We start from the raw sequence: 17,200 nt of genomic DNA on the forward strand, positions 1-17,200 counted from the left end.
CACAGCACAATGTCCAATCACGCTTCACACCCGATTCATATCACAGCACAATGTCCAATCACGCTTCACACCTGATTCACATCACAGCACAATGTCCAATCACGCTTCACACCCGATTCACATCACAGCACAATGTCCAATCACGGTTCACACCCCATTCACATCACAGCACAATGTCCAATCACGGTTCACACCTGATTCACATCACAGCACAATGTCCAATCACGCTTCACACCCGATTCACATCACAGCACAATGTCCAATCACGGTTCACACCCGATTCACATCACAGCACAATGTCCAATCACGGTTCACACGCTCACGCCCTGAGCCACAGGAGATGCAGCCTGTGTCAGTGTTTACTTGAGGAGTTTATCTGACACTGCCTCAGTATTTCACTTACTGAAGTCTAACGTCTCAACACTGCAGATGGGGAGATATTTTGATTAAAATGCTCCAAACTGGTTAAAAAAATGAACAGTGAAGGTCCAAGGCACACACATCAAACATAAATTCCAGGTCAAGACTTCTTAGACATATCTTTTACCGTTTCACACCTGAAATATGTTCATTTTAACAGCAGTCGTTATGTGAGTGCCTGTTTAAACCTGTTCACCTGAATTAGTCGTTATGGAGCCGTTATAATTCTGCCATAATGAAGTCAGTGATATCTTGTCTCAGATGTATCACCTCATTGTTCTCTGTCTATAACGCTAACACACAGCTGCACTCTGAGTCCACAGTCCTTAGACTCACGGTGACTTGAACGCAGAGCTCCAGTAAATACAGGGCCATATATTAGGTTTCTGTTGAAGACCAGTCACAATCAGTCCATAACCAGGGTTACGTCAACTCTAGAAATTTCTTTCTCTTGAGAGTGCTCCAGCCCTCTGGCCTCGCCTGACTGAGCAGTGTGTGTATGTGTTTGTGTGTTTGTGTGTTTGTGTGTCTAGACCCACACTGTCCCATCACTCTGGACTTTGCCCTGTCACATATAGTCTCATACTCTCATGACCTGATGACGTGGTAAACCAGACGCCCTAATATGGTGAGCAATGTCACCACAGCAGCACAGCGAGAGTGAGAGAGAGAGAGAGATCGATAGAGAGAGAGAGAGAGAGAGAGAGAGAGAGAGAGGGAGAGGAGTTAGCCAGTAACTCAAAGATTTTTTTTCTGGTTTGTTTTATTTTCTGGTCTTGTGATTTGTTACTCTGAGGAGGGGACTAGTTTCCTCTTCTGCCAGTGCTCCAGGAATAACTCAGAGCATGAGAAGCTCACCACTGTCACACTGCCCCCCCGTGACCGAAGCACACCCACCCACTGAGACTGGCACTCCTCATTTAGCAGTTTAGCATGACACTCATCTGAATGGTCCTCAGTTATAAATATAAAACAGCAAGCAGAGTCCAAACTGCGGGGGAGTGGTCTTTGCTTTACTATGCTGATTCACCAAACATATTCCCACACCAGTTTAATTATCTGTTTACCAGAGAGGCTGATTTAAAGTGATTTTCAGAGTTGTGAGGGAAAGACTTTCTTTACAAGAACTCTCATAGGAGAAGAGTTCTCACAGGAGAATAATAGTAAAATTGGTCTGAAACACTCTGGGAGAAAACATCATTTGAAATGATTTAACCCACACCGGATTATGTGAACTCATCTACTGAGGGTTAGGGTTAGGGTTAGGGAGTCATAAAGCATGCTATAATATGATGTGAGAGTGTGTTAGAGAGTTGTAAATCCAGGGTAATGTAGTGTCCTGGGGTGTGGTGAGTGACGTAATCTGGACTCAATGCCAGGCTTCACAGCGAGCGCAGGTGGGGAGAAACATGGAGAAGAAAAATCATTTTTATGTTTTAAGATAGAAATGCATGAGAGCTGTATTTTACATTCCTAGAGGACTTTGTCCTAGTGGTTGTCTGTAATGGTCAGGACTCATCCTTTCTCAGTCTGTTTCTTCCATTCAGAAAAGCACATGGTGACTCCTCATGTTTGAGCTGGTTCTAATGTAGACTGGTCTGTGTTAATGTAGACTGGTCTGTGTTAATGTAGACTGGTCTGTGTTGATGGACTGGTCTGTGTTAATGTAGACTGGTCTGTGTTAATGGGCTGGTCTGTGTTAATGTAGACTGGTCTGTGTTAATGTAGACTGGTCTGTGTTAAGGTGGGCTGGTCTGTGTTAATGTAGACTGGTCTGTGTTAATGGGCTGGTCTGTGTTAATGTAGACTGGTCTGTGTTAATGTAGACTGGTCTGTGTTAAGGTGGGCTGGTCTGTGTTAATGTAGACTGGTCTGTGTTAATGTAGACTGGTCTGTGTTAATGGGCTGGTCTGTGTTAATGTAGACTGGTCTGTGTTGATGTAGACTGGTCTGTGTTAATGTAGACTGGTTTGTGTTAATGTAGACTGGTCTGTGTTAATGTAGACTGGTCTGTGTTAATGGGCTGGTCTGTGTTAATGTAGACTGGTCTGTGTTAAGGTGGGCTGGTCTGTGTTGATGTGGACTGGTCTGTGTTAATGTGGACTGGTCTGTGATATTTTGGACTGGTCTGTGTTGATGGACTGGTCTGTGTTAAGGTGGACTGGTCTGTGTTAAGGTGGGCTGGTCTGTGTTGATGTGGACTGGTCTGTGTTAATGTGGACTGGTCTGTGTTGATGGACTGGTCTGTGTTAATGTGGACTGGTCTGTGTTAAGGTGGGCTGGTCTGTGTTGATGGACTTGTCTGTGATATTTTGGACTGGTCTGCGTTAATGTAGACTGATCTGTGTTAACGTAGACTTGTCTGTGTTAATGTGGACTGGTCTGTGTTAATGTGGACTGGTTTGTGTTAATGTGGACTGGTCTGTGTTAATGTAGATTGGTCTGTGTTAATGTGGACTGGTCTGTGTTAATGTGAACTGGTCTGTGTTAAGGTGGGATGGTCTGTGTTAATGTAGACTTGTCTGTGTTAACGGACTGGTCTGTGTTAATGAACTGGTCTGAGTTAATGTGAACTGATCTGTATTAATGTAGACTTGTCTGTGTTGATGTGGACTGGTCTGTGTTAATGTAGACTGGTCTGTGTTGGGGGGAGGTCTGTGTTGATGTGGACTGGTCTGTGTTAAGGTGGGCTGGTCTGTGTTGATGGACTTGTCTGTGATATTTTGGACTGGTCTGCGTTAATGTAGACTGGTCTGTGTTAATGTGGACTGGTCTGTGTTAATGTGGACTGGTTTGTGTTAATGTGGACTGGTCTGTGTTAATGTAGATTGGTCTGTGTTAATGTGGACTGGTCTGTGTTGATGTGAACTGGTCTGTGTTAAGGTGGGATGGTCTGTGTTAAGGTGGGATGGTCTGTGTTAATGTGGACTTGTCTGTGTTAACGGACTGGTCTGTGTTAATGAACTGGTCTGAGTTAATGTGAACTGATCTGTATTAATGTAGACTTGTCTGTGTTGATGTGGACTGGTCTGTGTTAATGTAGACTGGTCTGTGTTGGGGGGGGAGGTCTGTGTTGATGTGGACTGGTCTGTGTTAATGTAGACTGGTCTGTGTTAGGGTGGGCTGGTCTGTGTTGATGTGAACTGGTCTGTGTTGATGTGAACTGGTCTGTGTTAATGTAGACTGATCTGTGTTGATGTGGACTGGTCTGTGTTGATGTGAACTGGTCTGTGTTAAGGGGAACCAGTCGGTTTACAGTCCTGGACAGTAAGTAGCATGCTGCCCACTGAGTGCCCCCTCCCAGCCTGTTATGAAACCACCTTTCACTGGGAGAGATGTTCTAGTGGGGAGGTGAGGAGTCTGGGCTGGAGACTTGTTTTCTTTGGTAAGACAGGCTCATCTTCACCACACACCTCACTGTCTGTGCCTCTTAAGAGTCTTAGGGAAACACAGAGATGAATGTCTAACTCTCTATGTCGCCACATTGACGGGGCTTCCTTCTGCTCCCTTTTACTGAGTTTGAACCTTCTCATCAGCTGTAATCTCCGTAAGTTTCGTTTCAAGTATTTACTAAATTTCGGTGTGTGTGTGTGTGTGTGTGAGTGCAGTTTTGGCATACTCCTCCCATGCGCCTCCCTCCCAACCCTGAACTGCCCAATTTCTCTCTCAGATTCCCTGCGCGAGGACGGCTGGCCTCTCAGTCCATTAGTCGCACAGGTGCGAGAGAATATCTGTTTTTTTCCTGTTTCTTATGACACTTTTCTGTTGTATTTTTTTAACAGATAATCTGTGCATTTTTAAATCATTTACACGTAACCCAGATCAGTCTGTTGGACTGGTTGTTTTTTTTGTTTTTGTTTTTCTTTTGTTTTTTTTTCATATCATTTTCTAACCGCAAGCTTCAAAGTACTAAACGCGTGAGAAAAAAGAGATTGACGCTTAACCTGCGACTGGGTCGGCGATCATTCATTGTTTCGGTAAGTTTAATGACAATTACAGCAATCCTGATCTGACGTACAAAACCAAAATGTATGGAGCGAAAAGTACAAACCGTTATTCTGATACTGGTTAAACATTAGTTTTGTCTGTTTCTAAGGATGCAGGTTACATTTTTGATAACAATTTCCATTAGAACTTGTTTCTTCTTTCGCAGCACATCTCTGCGACGTTACTTTTAATTTATCAACAACGTGACAGTGGTTGTACAATTTTGGAAAGATCTGTGAGTCTAAACTAGTTCAAGGTCCGTGTCTTAGGGCAAATCGCGTTGAAACAGGATCGCTGCAAACAGGCTGATAAGAGCTTGCAGTCGCAAACACGCGCATAGGCGACAGGACTGGGGTGCATTTTTCAAACTCAGGGGAGTTCGCAAAGCGTAGGGTACGATCACACAGGGTAGAGGTCTGCGCTGTCAGACTTGACTCCTCTACTGTCTGTTTGTCAGAGAATCGGTGAAAACTGTAAGAGGCAGTGGTCATTTACAATAACATCTGTTCTGAACATAGACAGTCTAACGCGTACACTATAAATGAATAAGTAAACAAATATTCCATATTTGGTAAATTCTGCCTATTGCATAGGACATTGATTGACCATCAGAGAGAACTAACAGAAGTCAGAGTAAGCATGTCGTAATCACAAGAATATTCTTGTCCAAGAATTTGATGAGTTTTTCTCCATAATGTGGTTTGTGTAAGGTACGGATAGAGCGTGCTGTTGAAATGTGGGCGTACACTGGGGAAACAATACGAACTTCCTCCTTTTTTCTCCACACTTCCCTCTGTGTGTGTGTAGCGCGCAGAGGGCACGACCCTGGCAGCGGCAGGGGGAAGTGGCACAGTTATGAATTACCTGGCATTGATTAATGCCAGACAGGAGAAACTTTAGCCCTGAAATGAGTGTGAAAGAAATCCAAGGCGCTCTTCATGATAACGGCATATTCTGAAACGCCTGTAATTCGGCGGAATGCCCCTGGTACAGATGAAACTGGGATTGGGCACCTTTGTACTTAAAGACAAAAAAGCTTGGGAAATCGAAGACATTCAGGTTAACTCAGCATGTGGGTAGAGATGTTTTATTCAGTAGACATCTTCCTAATTATTAAACAAACTCAAAAACCTATGCCTAAAAAAGGTATGCTGTATTGTTTGGGTTTCATGGTACGTTGCATTGATGCAGTGAGTCGAGACAGGAGAGATATACGGTTTCCCGTAACGGTCTATTTTTAGTACAGTCAAGAGAAGATAGGGATCCTTACCACATTTACTCTAATCTTTTAAATCAATATTGATACAGTGTTCATATCTGGGCCTTAGTAATGACATAACCGATGTGATACTGAGATGACACGGAATGAGGGCACCGAGTATAATTTACAATGCCGCCTCCTCCTCCGTCCCTGTCTGTCCCCATGATTTAATGCAGGGCTAAATTTAACTCTCCTGTTGGGAAAATGTCTGTCTCTGCTTTGTCTTTTTACCAAACCGCCAGAACCCTCGGCTATCCTTCCCATGAGCCTCTCTGATTCTGTACATTAGCTCTTGCGTCCATGTGATGTGGCGAAATGTGTGTGTGTGTGTGTGTGTGTGTGTATACAGCCATTGTGTGTGTACTGGCAGAAATATTTGGGGTGGAGTGGTGCAGCTATTTCCTGAGATTGAAGCGGTGGTGTTGTAGTCAAAGCAGCATCCAGGCGTTGAAGGAATGGGCTGAGAGGAGAGAGAAGAGAGAGGGAAGGACATTGTGTACTGGGCTTGTATTTATAGTCTGTCACGTTGTGTTATGAACGTTAACCCAGCCTGGGAATGTTAGAGGTTATCAGCCCGATCAGTTCAATCAAATCATGTTAATGGACAGAAACTACACTCAGCATGGGCAGGAACTCGGAACAGAGTCTGTGGTCAGTACTGTGATATGAATGAGAGCAACAGGATCCATGCTGGAAACAGGTCAAGAGGTTCGATTCATTTAACTTGTATTCTAAGAGCTTGGTGAAGCCTGTGTTTTCTTTTGAAGATCCTATGTGATGTGTTGGTGCATCATATGACTGACTGATGAAAAATACCTCTGTGTTTATTTCAAATGGATCAGCACCTTCACTGACTGGCCCATGCACTTATAGTTTGTGTTTATGAACAGAACTGTTTTCTCTTGTAACATTCACAAAATGCTAAACACATGAACACACACTCTCTCTCTCTCTCTCTGTCTCTCTCTCTCTCTCTCTCTCTCTCTCTGTCTGTCTGTCTCTCTCTCTCTCTCTCTCTCTCTCTGTCTCTCTGTCTCTCTCGCTCTCTCTCGCTCTCTCTCTCTCTCTCTATCTCTCTCGCTCTGTCTCTCTCTCTCTCTCTCTCTCTCTCTCTCTCTCTCTGTCTGTCTGTCTCTCTCTCTCTCTCTCTCTCTGTCTCTCTGTCTCTCTCTCTCTCTCTCTCTGTCTCTGTCTCTCTCTCTCTCTCTCTCTCTCTCCTTCGTGCAGGCATGGCTCAGGAAGGCCGCAGCTCGTTCCAGCTCATGCAGACACTGAGGAAATCTCCCGCCGTGTTTCGTCGGCGTTTTCGCCGTGACCACATCCAGATGCTCTCTCACGGCGATCCGCTCTTTAAGGTCCATTACCTGGGCACAGAGAAAATCTTCTCCCTGGACGTGGAGCAGGCGGAGGCCGCTATCGCCCAGCTGTTGGAGAGAACTCCGTCTGTGGGAAAACTGGGAAAGGAACACGCTCTGGTTGTGCGGCCGCGTTACGTGGAGGTGAAAGAGCTGAGCACAGGACGACAGCTCACCAAAACCTACCTGAGAGACATCGCCTACTGCGCAGCCGACGCAGCCAGGCCGAACGTCTTCCTCTACATCTGCAAACAGCAGGCCCAGCAGCTGCACTGCAGGGTGTTCTGGTGTAGCAGCCCAGACCGGGCCAAAGACATGACCGCCTGCCTGGCCCGGTCCTTTCAGAGGGCCTTGAGTGACCTGCAGGGGGGAGAACCCAATCACACGCAGGGGGAGGGACAAAAGAAAGACGGGCGGCCAGTGGTGATGAAAGGGCAGTCCAAAAGCTCCACTTTGCCCTCAGACTTGGGGAAAGGTGAGAACGATATGGAACAGAGCACAATTTCTCAATCCATGAATCCACTTCCTCCTAGAGATAATACTGTCTGCTTTACTCTGGCACATATGATTCAGTTAGTGAATCACTGGTCATCCACCAGTCAGTTAAATAAAGTGTATCAGAAAGATTCACGCCAGTACCACCGGTAGAAATGGAGCAAAACTGTCTGGGTGGGTTTGTCAGTTATAGATATTGCAAGATTATTATACAGATTTTTAGATTATTATGTAGATTAAATGGGATTATTATCAAGATTAAATAAGATTATTATAAAGATTAATGTGTAAAGTGGGGATTGTGCTGGAGTTGAGGACAGGGAGCCTCTGTGAAAACGTACCCAAAATGCTTTGCTGTGTTTTGTGTGAATGCAGGTGGTTGGCGGAGACGCAGTCTGACCACACGCAGTCCTCTGAGAGAGATGATGAGACGAACAAGCATCAGCGACTGAGATCTGATTGGCCAACGCTGACTGAAATGAATCAGACCGAGCCCACAGCTGACTCTTAAAAAGCATAAATAATCTCAAACCAGAGGAAACAGACTGAGAACTGACCAATCAAAAGCAGTCCTATGGAACCAAGACCCACCACAATCAAATCTGACCACAGGACAGGACAGGGGTCAGAGACTTTAATGTTGGCAGGTCAGATCCCCTGACCTCCACAGGGACAGAACACCCCCACCGGAACACCCCCACACAGTCTCTGCTCTTCACCCACAGCGAGAGGAGGGCGAAGGGGGCGGGGCGATAAAAGCCGTCGGTCGTCGTCTGTTTGAGTGACAGGCCAGTGAGTGTGAGCTGTAAATCAGGGCGACTTTTCTCTGCTTTGAAGGATCTTCAGGATGAGGATCTCGCTGAGCTGTGTTGTAAGATGGGGAAGTGTTGTCGGTGTGGATGTTGTAAGCTGTGAGTGTGTAGCAATGGGACAGAGGAGGTATCTGTGGTCTTCACCACTTTGTGTTTTGTCCAGAGTTTGAGCAGCTCTTTGTATTGTAACATAGCACTTCACTTTTTTATATATATATATATATAAATCAATGTTACAGTTTACTATGTTGTTTTATTCATCAGTTTTGTCTGTGTTTGCCAGTGCTGTTACTGGAGGCGACATGTAAAATGGATTGAAATCAGTTTAAACAGAAGCAGAACAAATCGTAATCAGTCACAGTTTGCCGTTTTCTCTCTGAAACATTCCTCTCTTTTCCCGTGAGACAGTTTGGCATTTCCAGGCTTACAGTAAAGTGTTGCATGAGTAATCAAAGCTTTGCATGGTCGTTTTGGGAATTTGGGAATAGTTCCTGTCGGCTCCTCACTGATTCTCAGATCATCGGGAGGTTTTTGTTCTCCCTCACTCCCCCTCCTCTGTCTGGAGAGGACAAACAGATGGAGAGATATGTGTGTGTATCACGCCTGAGTAGACGTGTGCACTGTTCATCTGCTCCGTCTGTTTGTGCTGTTGCATAGACTATTGAGAAATACTTACCAGATTTACCAGAATGAGTCTGTGTCAAGCCATCTCTGTCCTTATTCAGAATAGCAGGTCAAATGTAATCTGACCATCATTCCCTTGGTTTCATTTTAACAGAATGTCATATCAAATCTTTCTGAATAATATTTTCATTTTATCGGCGTGGACTCTGGTGTAACCATAGGTTTCGACAATGACGTCTTATGTTTGTGTGACAAAAGTAGATGAGTGCTTTAATGATGGGAACACTCCCTGATTTGACCCCCGGGATTCTAAAACTCACACCACCTTTCAGTCTGTCTGCCGGCATTCTAAAACTCACACCACCTTTCAGTCTGTCTGCATTCTAAAACTCACACCACCTTTCAGTCTGTCTGTCTGCATTCTAAAACTCACACCACCTTTCAGTCTGTCTGCATTCTAAAACTCACACCACCTTTCAGTCTGTCTGCATTCTAAAACTCACACCACCTTTCAGTCTGTCTGCATTCTAAAACTCACACCACGTTTCCCTTAAGCACAAGATGTTAGAGTTTCATTTAAATCTGTCACCATAACAACCCTGCTTTTATCCAGACCAGACCTACACAACAACTCAGCACTCTGAGGTCTTTTACTCTGTCATGTGTGGCAGCGAACTTATAATATTCACCACCTCACCCTCTCTCTCTCTCTCTCTCTCTCTCTCCCTCCTTCTCTGTGTGTTTAATGAAATTCTCTGAATGTTGTTTTCAGTGTTTGTTTCTTGATAATGCCCATTGTTTTTACTAATGTTACTGATTTGCATAATGTCCATTCTTACTTTATACTGACATTCTGTGGTAGTGCTGTCTGATTGGCCGATGTATCCAAGTACAATTTACATGTATGTACTGATTTTACAGACATGTGCGATCGTATGGAGAAATCGGTAATAAAGACTTTTTTTGTAATTCCTTAGAGGAAGCTTTGTGTGTGCATTTACAGAACATTTGGTTACCAAACAATGTACCAGAGAGGTACATCATTCAGAATACACTGTGTATCAACTTAAAACATAACTCTGGTTCACAGTTCTCTTTCACAACCATTCTGCAAAGTCAGATCCTACACACAAGACTTTACACGGCTTTGATTTCTCCACTTCCCACCAGGAGTTCAAACCAGCACATTTAAACACTGAGTCTCAGTGCAGGTGCAGGTCGCAGGGCTGGGGAGAGGAGGTGAATGAAACCTCCTGTCCTGCGCTGGAGCAGAGTCTCCTGAGGAGTCTCCTAGAAATCATGGAAGGTTCTGGAACTCCCACGACTGCATCACCGTCCTCTCTACGCAGCAGAATCGCAGAATCTTGTCTTTAGGGAACTGTGTTGTGTGTGTGCTCAAGAATGAATCACTCCAAAAAACTGAAGTAGAGGGAGAAATATCACTCTGTGTGTGACTTTCCCATGCAGGTTTATTTTAAAAGATTGCCAATCATGCAGTAGTTGATGAAATAACTGGGAGTTGTTTGGTCTTGCCTGTATTCAAAATTCCTATTTCTGTGTTATTTTACTCAAATGTCGCATGTACAATACATGTAAATAAATCTATTAAATATATTTCTGCCTCCAAAAACAAATAAAAGCCACAGAAGCCAAAATAACAAACACATCCTTGTTTATTTGTTTTAATCTGTCCAGTGTAACACTGTAGTTCATTCAATAAAGTGCAAAATAGTGGAGGAGAGCAAAAAATATTTTAGGATTAACCAACAGACAAAACCCAATAGAGGCTTACATTTCTCTCCAATCAATCAGAATTAAGATGCCAATAGTATAATAATGCATTTTCACACACACATACCACAAACATTACTGACAGTACAAGCACAACACACCACAAACAAAGAGTTCACGCTCAGATAGCTCAACAAAAAAGAAATACAGAGAGAGAGAGAGTGTGTGTGAGAGAGAGAGGGAGGGAGGGAGAGAGAGAGGCATAAATTTGAAAGTAAGTCTGGGGAGATGAAAAACCTTTTTTAAGAAGCCTTTTTCATGCCTGTCTGTATCTGGTAAGCATATACTCATTCATTTGTGTGTGTGTGAGTGTGTGTGTGTATGTGTGTGTTTGTGTGTAAACATGGGTTCATAAGTTTGTGTGTGTGAGTAAATGGATTCACGGGTTTGTAATAAGAGCATCATTAAATGAACTGCGGAATGTGTGTGTCAGGATTCCAGGGACAGGATTGGATCCCCACTATGTCTGTCAAACATCAGTGTCTAGCCCTCCCAGTGGGATCTTGCTACAAACACACAAGCAGAAGAGCGCACAGCAGCCCACAGCCATGGCCACGCCCATCAGGATATACACCAGTGTGGTGGTCCAGAAAGCAAACAGGTACAGAGTCTTGTTACAGTAATGTACATTGTTTGGGACGTAACTCGGCTGGTACACGGAGTAGATCCACACATTACCTACAGAGAGAGAGAGAGAGAGAGAGAGAGTGCGAGAGAGAGAGAGAGAGTGCAAATTATTGAATGCTATGTTGTATGGCAATAACAGTCTCCAGACTAAGTATATAATTCATTGCTTTCATTACACACAAATCCATATATATATATATATATATATATATATATATATATATATATATATACATACATATACACACACACACACACACACACACAAACATACATACATATATAGCTTTGCATTTTGCGTAAAAGAAGCTTATCTGGCAACTTTCTTTAAATCAGTGTCTTTGTCTCTGTCATCAGCTCTTATTTCTCTCCTCTCACAGGCTGAAATCCACTGTCACACACTCATCTTAAAACCACACCCACCACACCCATCTTAAAACCACACCCACCCATCTTAAAACCACACCCACCACACCCATCTTAAAACCACACCCATCTTAAAACCACACCCACCACACCCATCTTAAAACCACACCCATCTTAAAACCACACCCACCACACCCATCTTAAAACCACACCCACCCATCTTAAAACCACACCCATCTTAAAACCACACCCACAACATCCATCTTAAAGCCACACCCATCTTAAAACCACATCCACCACACCCATCTTAAAACCACACCCATCTTAAAACCACACCCACCACATCCATCTTAAAACCACACCCATCTTAAAACCACACCCACCCATCTTAAAACCATACTCAACACACTCACCACACCCATCTTAAAACCACACCTACCACACCCATCTTAAAACCACACCCATCTTAAAACCACACTCAACACACTCACCACACCCATCTTAAAACCACACCTACCACACCCATCTTAAAACCACACTCAACACACTCACCACACCCATCTTAAAACCACACCTACCACACCCATCTTAAAACCACACCCACCACACCCATCTTAAAACCACACCCATCTTAAAACCACACCCACCACACCCATCTTAAAACCACACCCACCACGCCCATCTTAAAACCACACCCATCTTAAAACCACACCAACCCATCTTAAAACCACACCCATCTTAAAACCACACCAACCCATCTTAAAACCACACTCAACACACTCACCACACCCATCTTAAAACCACACTCAACACACTCACCACACCCATCTTAAAACCACACCCATCTTAAAACCACACTCACCACACTCAGCTTAAAACCACATTCATCACAAAACCACACTACACTCATCACATATGCTCTACGATCACTGTCAGCCAACACAGTAAAAATCAACTCCTGTCCTTTTGCCCAAAAACTCAAACCAGTACTCCAAACAGGCACCAGTATCCCTAAACCAGTGTACCTCTTTGACCCCGCAGTGCTAGGGCCCAGAGGCCTGTCTGTCTGTAACGGTGAGACAGCAGGCGTGTGTCTCACCGGTGATAAACCAGCAGAAGAGGAAGAGAGAGATGAGGGAGTTCCAGGCGGTGCACAGGCCGCTGAGGGCGCTCTGACTGCCATCCTCAGACTCCCTGCTGCAGGGCAGACACGACAGCAGAGCCAGGGCCAACGCAAAGCCTCCTGCCACAATCAGATAAACGGGGATGTACTTCTGGACGGGACAGTCATTCACATACAGAGCACCTGAGAGAGACAAGGACAGACAGAGCATCCTAGTCCGTTAATCAATACATGAATTTGATTATTACTTGTTCGTTTGTAATATTGATCATTAATTGTTTTTGTAGCTATAACAGAACTTTTTTATGTTTATAAACTTTCAGTAAAAGGTAATCACCTACCGATGACTATCTCAGCAACAGGCAGTGCAGCCCCCAGGAGCTTAAGGAATACTGAGAATAAAGCACACACGCACACGCACACGCGCACACACACACACACACAACCAAAACAACAGGTCAAACTCAGAAAACACAAATTGTCCCTAACGAAAGCAAATTTAAAAAAAAAATAACAGTACAAAAGCGCCATCTAGTGGACAGACCAGTGAACCTGCCTGTGAGAGGGCATTGTCGCATACAGTACACACACAGTTTTTCCCAGATACGCACTTTGAGTTTATGGAATTCGTCTTCACGATGAGTTTCAATTCATACAATTGTTTTTTACTTCCGAAACCTTTATTTAATTTTTTCCTCGAATTTAGATGGGCAGAGTTTCAGCGCCTTGCAAAAAACAACGAACGAGCACTCTCGTCCCAGTCTCCCTCGCTTCTTCTTCACGAAATCCCGTACGATGTCAGCTTGTTTGGCGACAGTTATATCAATTACAATTGATTTCTCTGCCTTTACGGTTCTATCTGGGTGTTTGTTTGTGGTTTGTGTTGGCGTAGTCTTACGTGTAAAGAGGCGTAATAGCACTTCAAAAGCTTAACTAGAGCAGGTAAACAGCCACAGAACAGAATAAATGACAAAGGGAAAATGCCTTGTTAGCTTGTGTTATGATTACTTAAGATCACTTACTCAAATCATTTTGTCAGTTTCGCGGGATTTAGTGGTGTTTTAATATAAACCGGTGTCAATTTGGAGGGTATCAGGAACGCAGCAAATTTTCATGATTCAGAATATTCATCACGTTTTCAAGTTGTGAGAATTCGTCTAGCTAGTCTAGCTAGCGTGGTTTCAGTTACGCAGTACACTCATAAAGAGGGAGGGGTCTTATCAGTTCATGGTATGAAAACAAAAGAGAAACTGTGCGGTGTTCCTCGACAGAAGCCCACAGAGGTGAAAAGTTGATAATAAAAGAAGTTCTGAGAAAACGCACTCAGTTAAGCCAAAAGTCAAATAATGTCCCAGCAGATGAACGCTTAAAAACATTCCAACTGAATTTGGCTTTGGTTTCTTGTCATTCAGGTAACAGAAATCCCTGATCTGTTGCTTAGTCCCCTGGAGCAATGTGTGTTTATATAAGGATGTAAACATGAGAAAAAGAACCGAACTGAACGAGGAGAGAAGCAGGCAGCTTCCTGGCATGGCCTTAGTACAGTTCACCTCAGGAGATGCGTTTCTCAGGGCAAATGGTCCTGAATTTGTGAAAACTGCCTAAAGGGACCAAATGTGAAAACACTATGAATGATCTTGTTTGAGCTGTTTAAGACTACAGCACAGTTAACCATTGGGTACTGCAACAGGTAATACAGTTTTTAGAGCATTTGTGTAAGAATCAGTGGTGACTGACTTGCTGATGCTGATTCTCTCTCTCTCTCTCTCTCTCTCTCTCTCTCTCTCTCACTCACACTTACACACACAGACACACACACCACATTGATAATAGCATAGTTCACAGTGTCAGTACTTAGTGCAGGGGTGCTGGGCTTGGGCGTCTGCCGCAGGTTCACAAGTAATGACCTTTCCTCCATTTCACTCACACTCACTAACCTGAGAGAGAGAGAGAGAGAGAGAGAGAGAGAGAGAGACAGAGACAGAGAGAGAGAGAGAGTGTGTGTGTGTGTGTGTGTGAGAGAGAGGGGGGGGGGGCAGAGACAGAGAGAGAGAGAGATTATTGTTTTCTCATACAGTTGTAAGCAGTCCTAATCAAATTGTCTGTATCACTGAATGTATCACTGAATGTATCTCTAAGTGAATATGAACTGATCTGATCTCTTCCTGAAACAGGTTAAATATCACACAGCCTTTTGAAAATGTGATGCATAATTACAAGTTATTTACATTTTTTGAGATAGAAGAAAAACATAAACATAACATGTTAGGGCATCTCACATATTATTACACCTTAAAAAGTTCTCTCTCTCCCTCTGTCTCTCTCACACACACACAGACACACACCTCTAATCCAATTACATGTTAAACCAGTGCATGTGTGGCAGTGTATGAGGAAATCAGTAGCACTCATAGGAATGCATGTACAGGTCTGTTCACTACACTGGCCTACAGTCAGAGATCAGCACAGAAAACAAGCTGTGACACGGAGGAACAGAACACACACACACACACACACTCTCACTCACACACACTCACACATACACACTCTCACACTCACTTAAAGGACTCCTAAAGAGTCACCATTCTCAGAATTACTGCTTGGAGTACCACTCACAACACTTTATTAACACAGTGATGTTTAATAAAAATTATGCTTTTCATACTTATATTTAGACCATTCTGTTGTATTTCAGTGAGAGGTTCAATGCCTGATCAATACAACATAACCAGTCACAACGGACATGAATCTTGAATTTCTCCTCAGGACAATAACCTTACAGTGCAGTATGTGTGCGGCCACATTCTTCTGTGTCAGTGGACTGAGGTCGTTTGTGTTCCTACTGTGTAAGTGACACAAGTCAGCAACTTTGGTTAAAACAATTTTCTTTAGTCCAGATATAAAAACCACTGCTTGGTTTAGGAGCACTCCCTCTAGCCTGCATTTCTGTATGACTGACACAGTGAGAGTGGGCAAAAGCCCGGGTCACCCACCGCGTTACCGTCCGACAGGCTGTCGAGTCAGTGACGTCGCAGAACACCCACAGAACTGCGTCACTGGTCCAGACTGAATAAGAATGAACTGATTTAAAGCAGCTAATTCCAATCTACCTTCACTAACTTAAATAACTGCAAAGACAAAGAGATTAATCAATTATTATATAACGATTACATACGGAGTAGGATGAAGTGACTCTTACCATTGGTGTTAGGAAACTACGGCTGTACTTGTCAGGCTCCCACGAGAAGTAGAATATCTACTTCATAGCGACTTGTACAGCATTTCTGCACACTAACGGGCAAAACTCAAAAGATCTGTTTCCAGATAGCGCAGTATTAACTCAGGAGATTTCCTGACAAAGACCAGCCCACCTCCTATCTCATGATCATCAACACTGCTGCGGTTACCAATAAAAAAAAAAAACCCTCACATGACTCAATTGCTTCACAACCAAAACTTCACCACGAGTCCTCCAGTTTCCCCGTTTCAAACGCGTTATTTAATTGTAAAACGAGTAAAATGCTTACACCATTCAGTCACTAGCTAGCTACATTTCGTCTTCTTATTTAACAAGATGCAACAGGAATGCAGCGTGTGGAGAAACTATATATCTTAAAATGTTACTGCCAATACCGTCAAAATATGGTTACCAAATGTCCTTACTGCTCCACATCATTAAAAAGCCACTCTGACTCGGGTTATTTAGGTAATTACAGTACGTCCTCTTGCTGACAACTTGGTCAAACTAACAGCCAACGCAGAAATCATGTGCCCAAAATTAAAGCGTCGTAACTTGTACATACTTTTCAATTATCCGAAATACTGTTGCGTGAGCGTCAGCATCAAAGTGAAACTGCGTGCAGCTGACACAGCGCGCACCAAACAAACAGAGTCAGAGGTCCTTAACTAGTGACAAATTCAACACTTTTCTGAGTTGTGAAGCGTATGAATTATACATTACCATCAAACAGATAAGATGTTCTTCTGGAAAACAGCGAGGGACGACAAGATAAGCAACTAACGGTAAAGCAGCGTTTGGGTGACGAAATCCCAGTCCAAACCTGGCGCAGATACCAAAGGGCTTTTCGCTCAACTTTTTCTTCCTACTCTGCACACGGCCGATACAGACCGGAAAGAGAGAGGAGGGTTCAATCACCCCTGTGCGGTCGCGAGCAGCCGCGCCTCGCTGTCTCTTGGTCAGTGCACATGTGGATTCCTAGTGTGTTTAACATTTCTCCTCCTTAGAAGACCTCGTTTTTTGTAGATTTGCCGACGCTAAAAGTGGTTAGTGCGAGGTGATCACTGAAAACGGCCGTTATTAGTGATTTTTAGAAGAGGT

At 43.7% G+C, this 17,200-nt stretch overlaps 2 protein-coding genes across 2 annotated transcripts; one reads left to right on the top strand and one right to left on the bottom strand.

The window, feature by feature from the left end:
• The first annotated feature begins 4,150 nt into the window (after positions 1 to 4,150).
• On the top strand, positions 4,151 to 9,069 carry si:dkey-19b23.8 (uncharacterized). The gene is made up of 3 exons (XM_030793146.1): positions 4,151 to 4,397; positions 6,896 to 7,498; positions 7,894 to 9,069. Exons 2-3 carry the CDS (start codon positions 6,898 to 6,900, stop codon positions 7,968 to 7,970), a joined length of 678 nt encoding a protein of 225 aa, XP_030649006.1. The 5' UTR covers positions 4,151 to 4,397; positions 6,896 to 6,897; the 3' UTR covers positions 7,971 to 9,069.
• A 1,560-nt stretch (positions 9,070 to 10,629) lies between these two features.
• LOC115829034 (transmembrane protein 272) lies at positions 10,630 to 16,969 on the bottom strand. The gene is made up of 5 exons (XM_030793147.1): positions 16,823 to 16,969; positions 14,716 to 14,798; positions 13,203 to 13,253; positions 12,838 to 13,044; positions 10,630 to 11,423 (listed from the first exon to the last, which is right to left on the bottom strand). The coding sequence occupies exons 2-5, from the start codon at positions 14,777 to 14,779 to the stop codon at positions 11,215 to 11,217; spliced, it is 531 nt and encodes a 176-aa protein (XP_030649007.1). The 5' UTR covers positions 14,780 to 14,798; positions 16,823 to 16,969; the 3' UTR covers positions 10,630 to 11,214.
• Between the last annotated feature and the right edge of the window lie 231 nt (positions 16,970 to 17,200).

The sequence above is a fragment of the Chanos chanos genome, chromosome 15 (genome assembly GCF_902362185.1).
Source record: "Chanos chanos chromosome 15, fChaCha1.1, whole genome shotgun sequence".
In the NCBI taxonomy this organism is placed as follows: domain Eukaryota; kingdom Metazoa; phylum Chordata; class Actinopteri; order Gonorynchiformes; family Chanidae; genus Chanos; species Chanos chanos.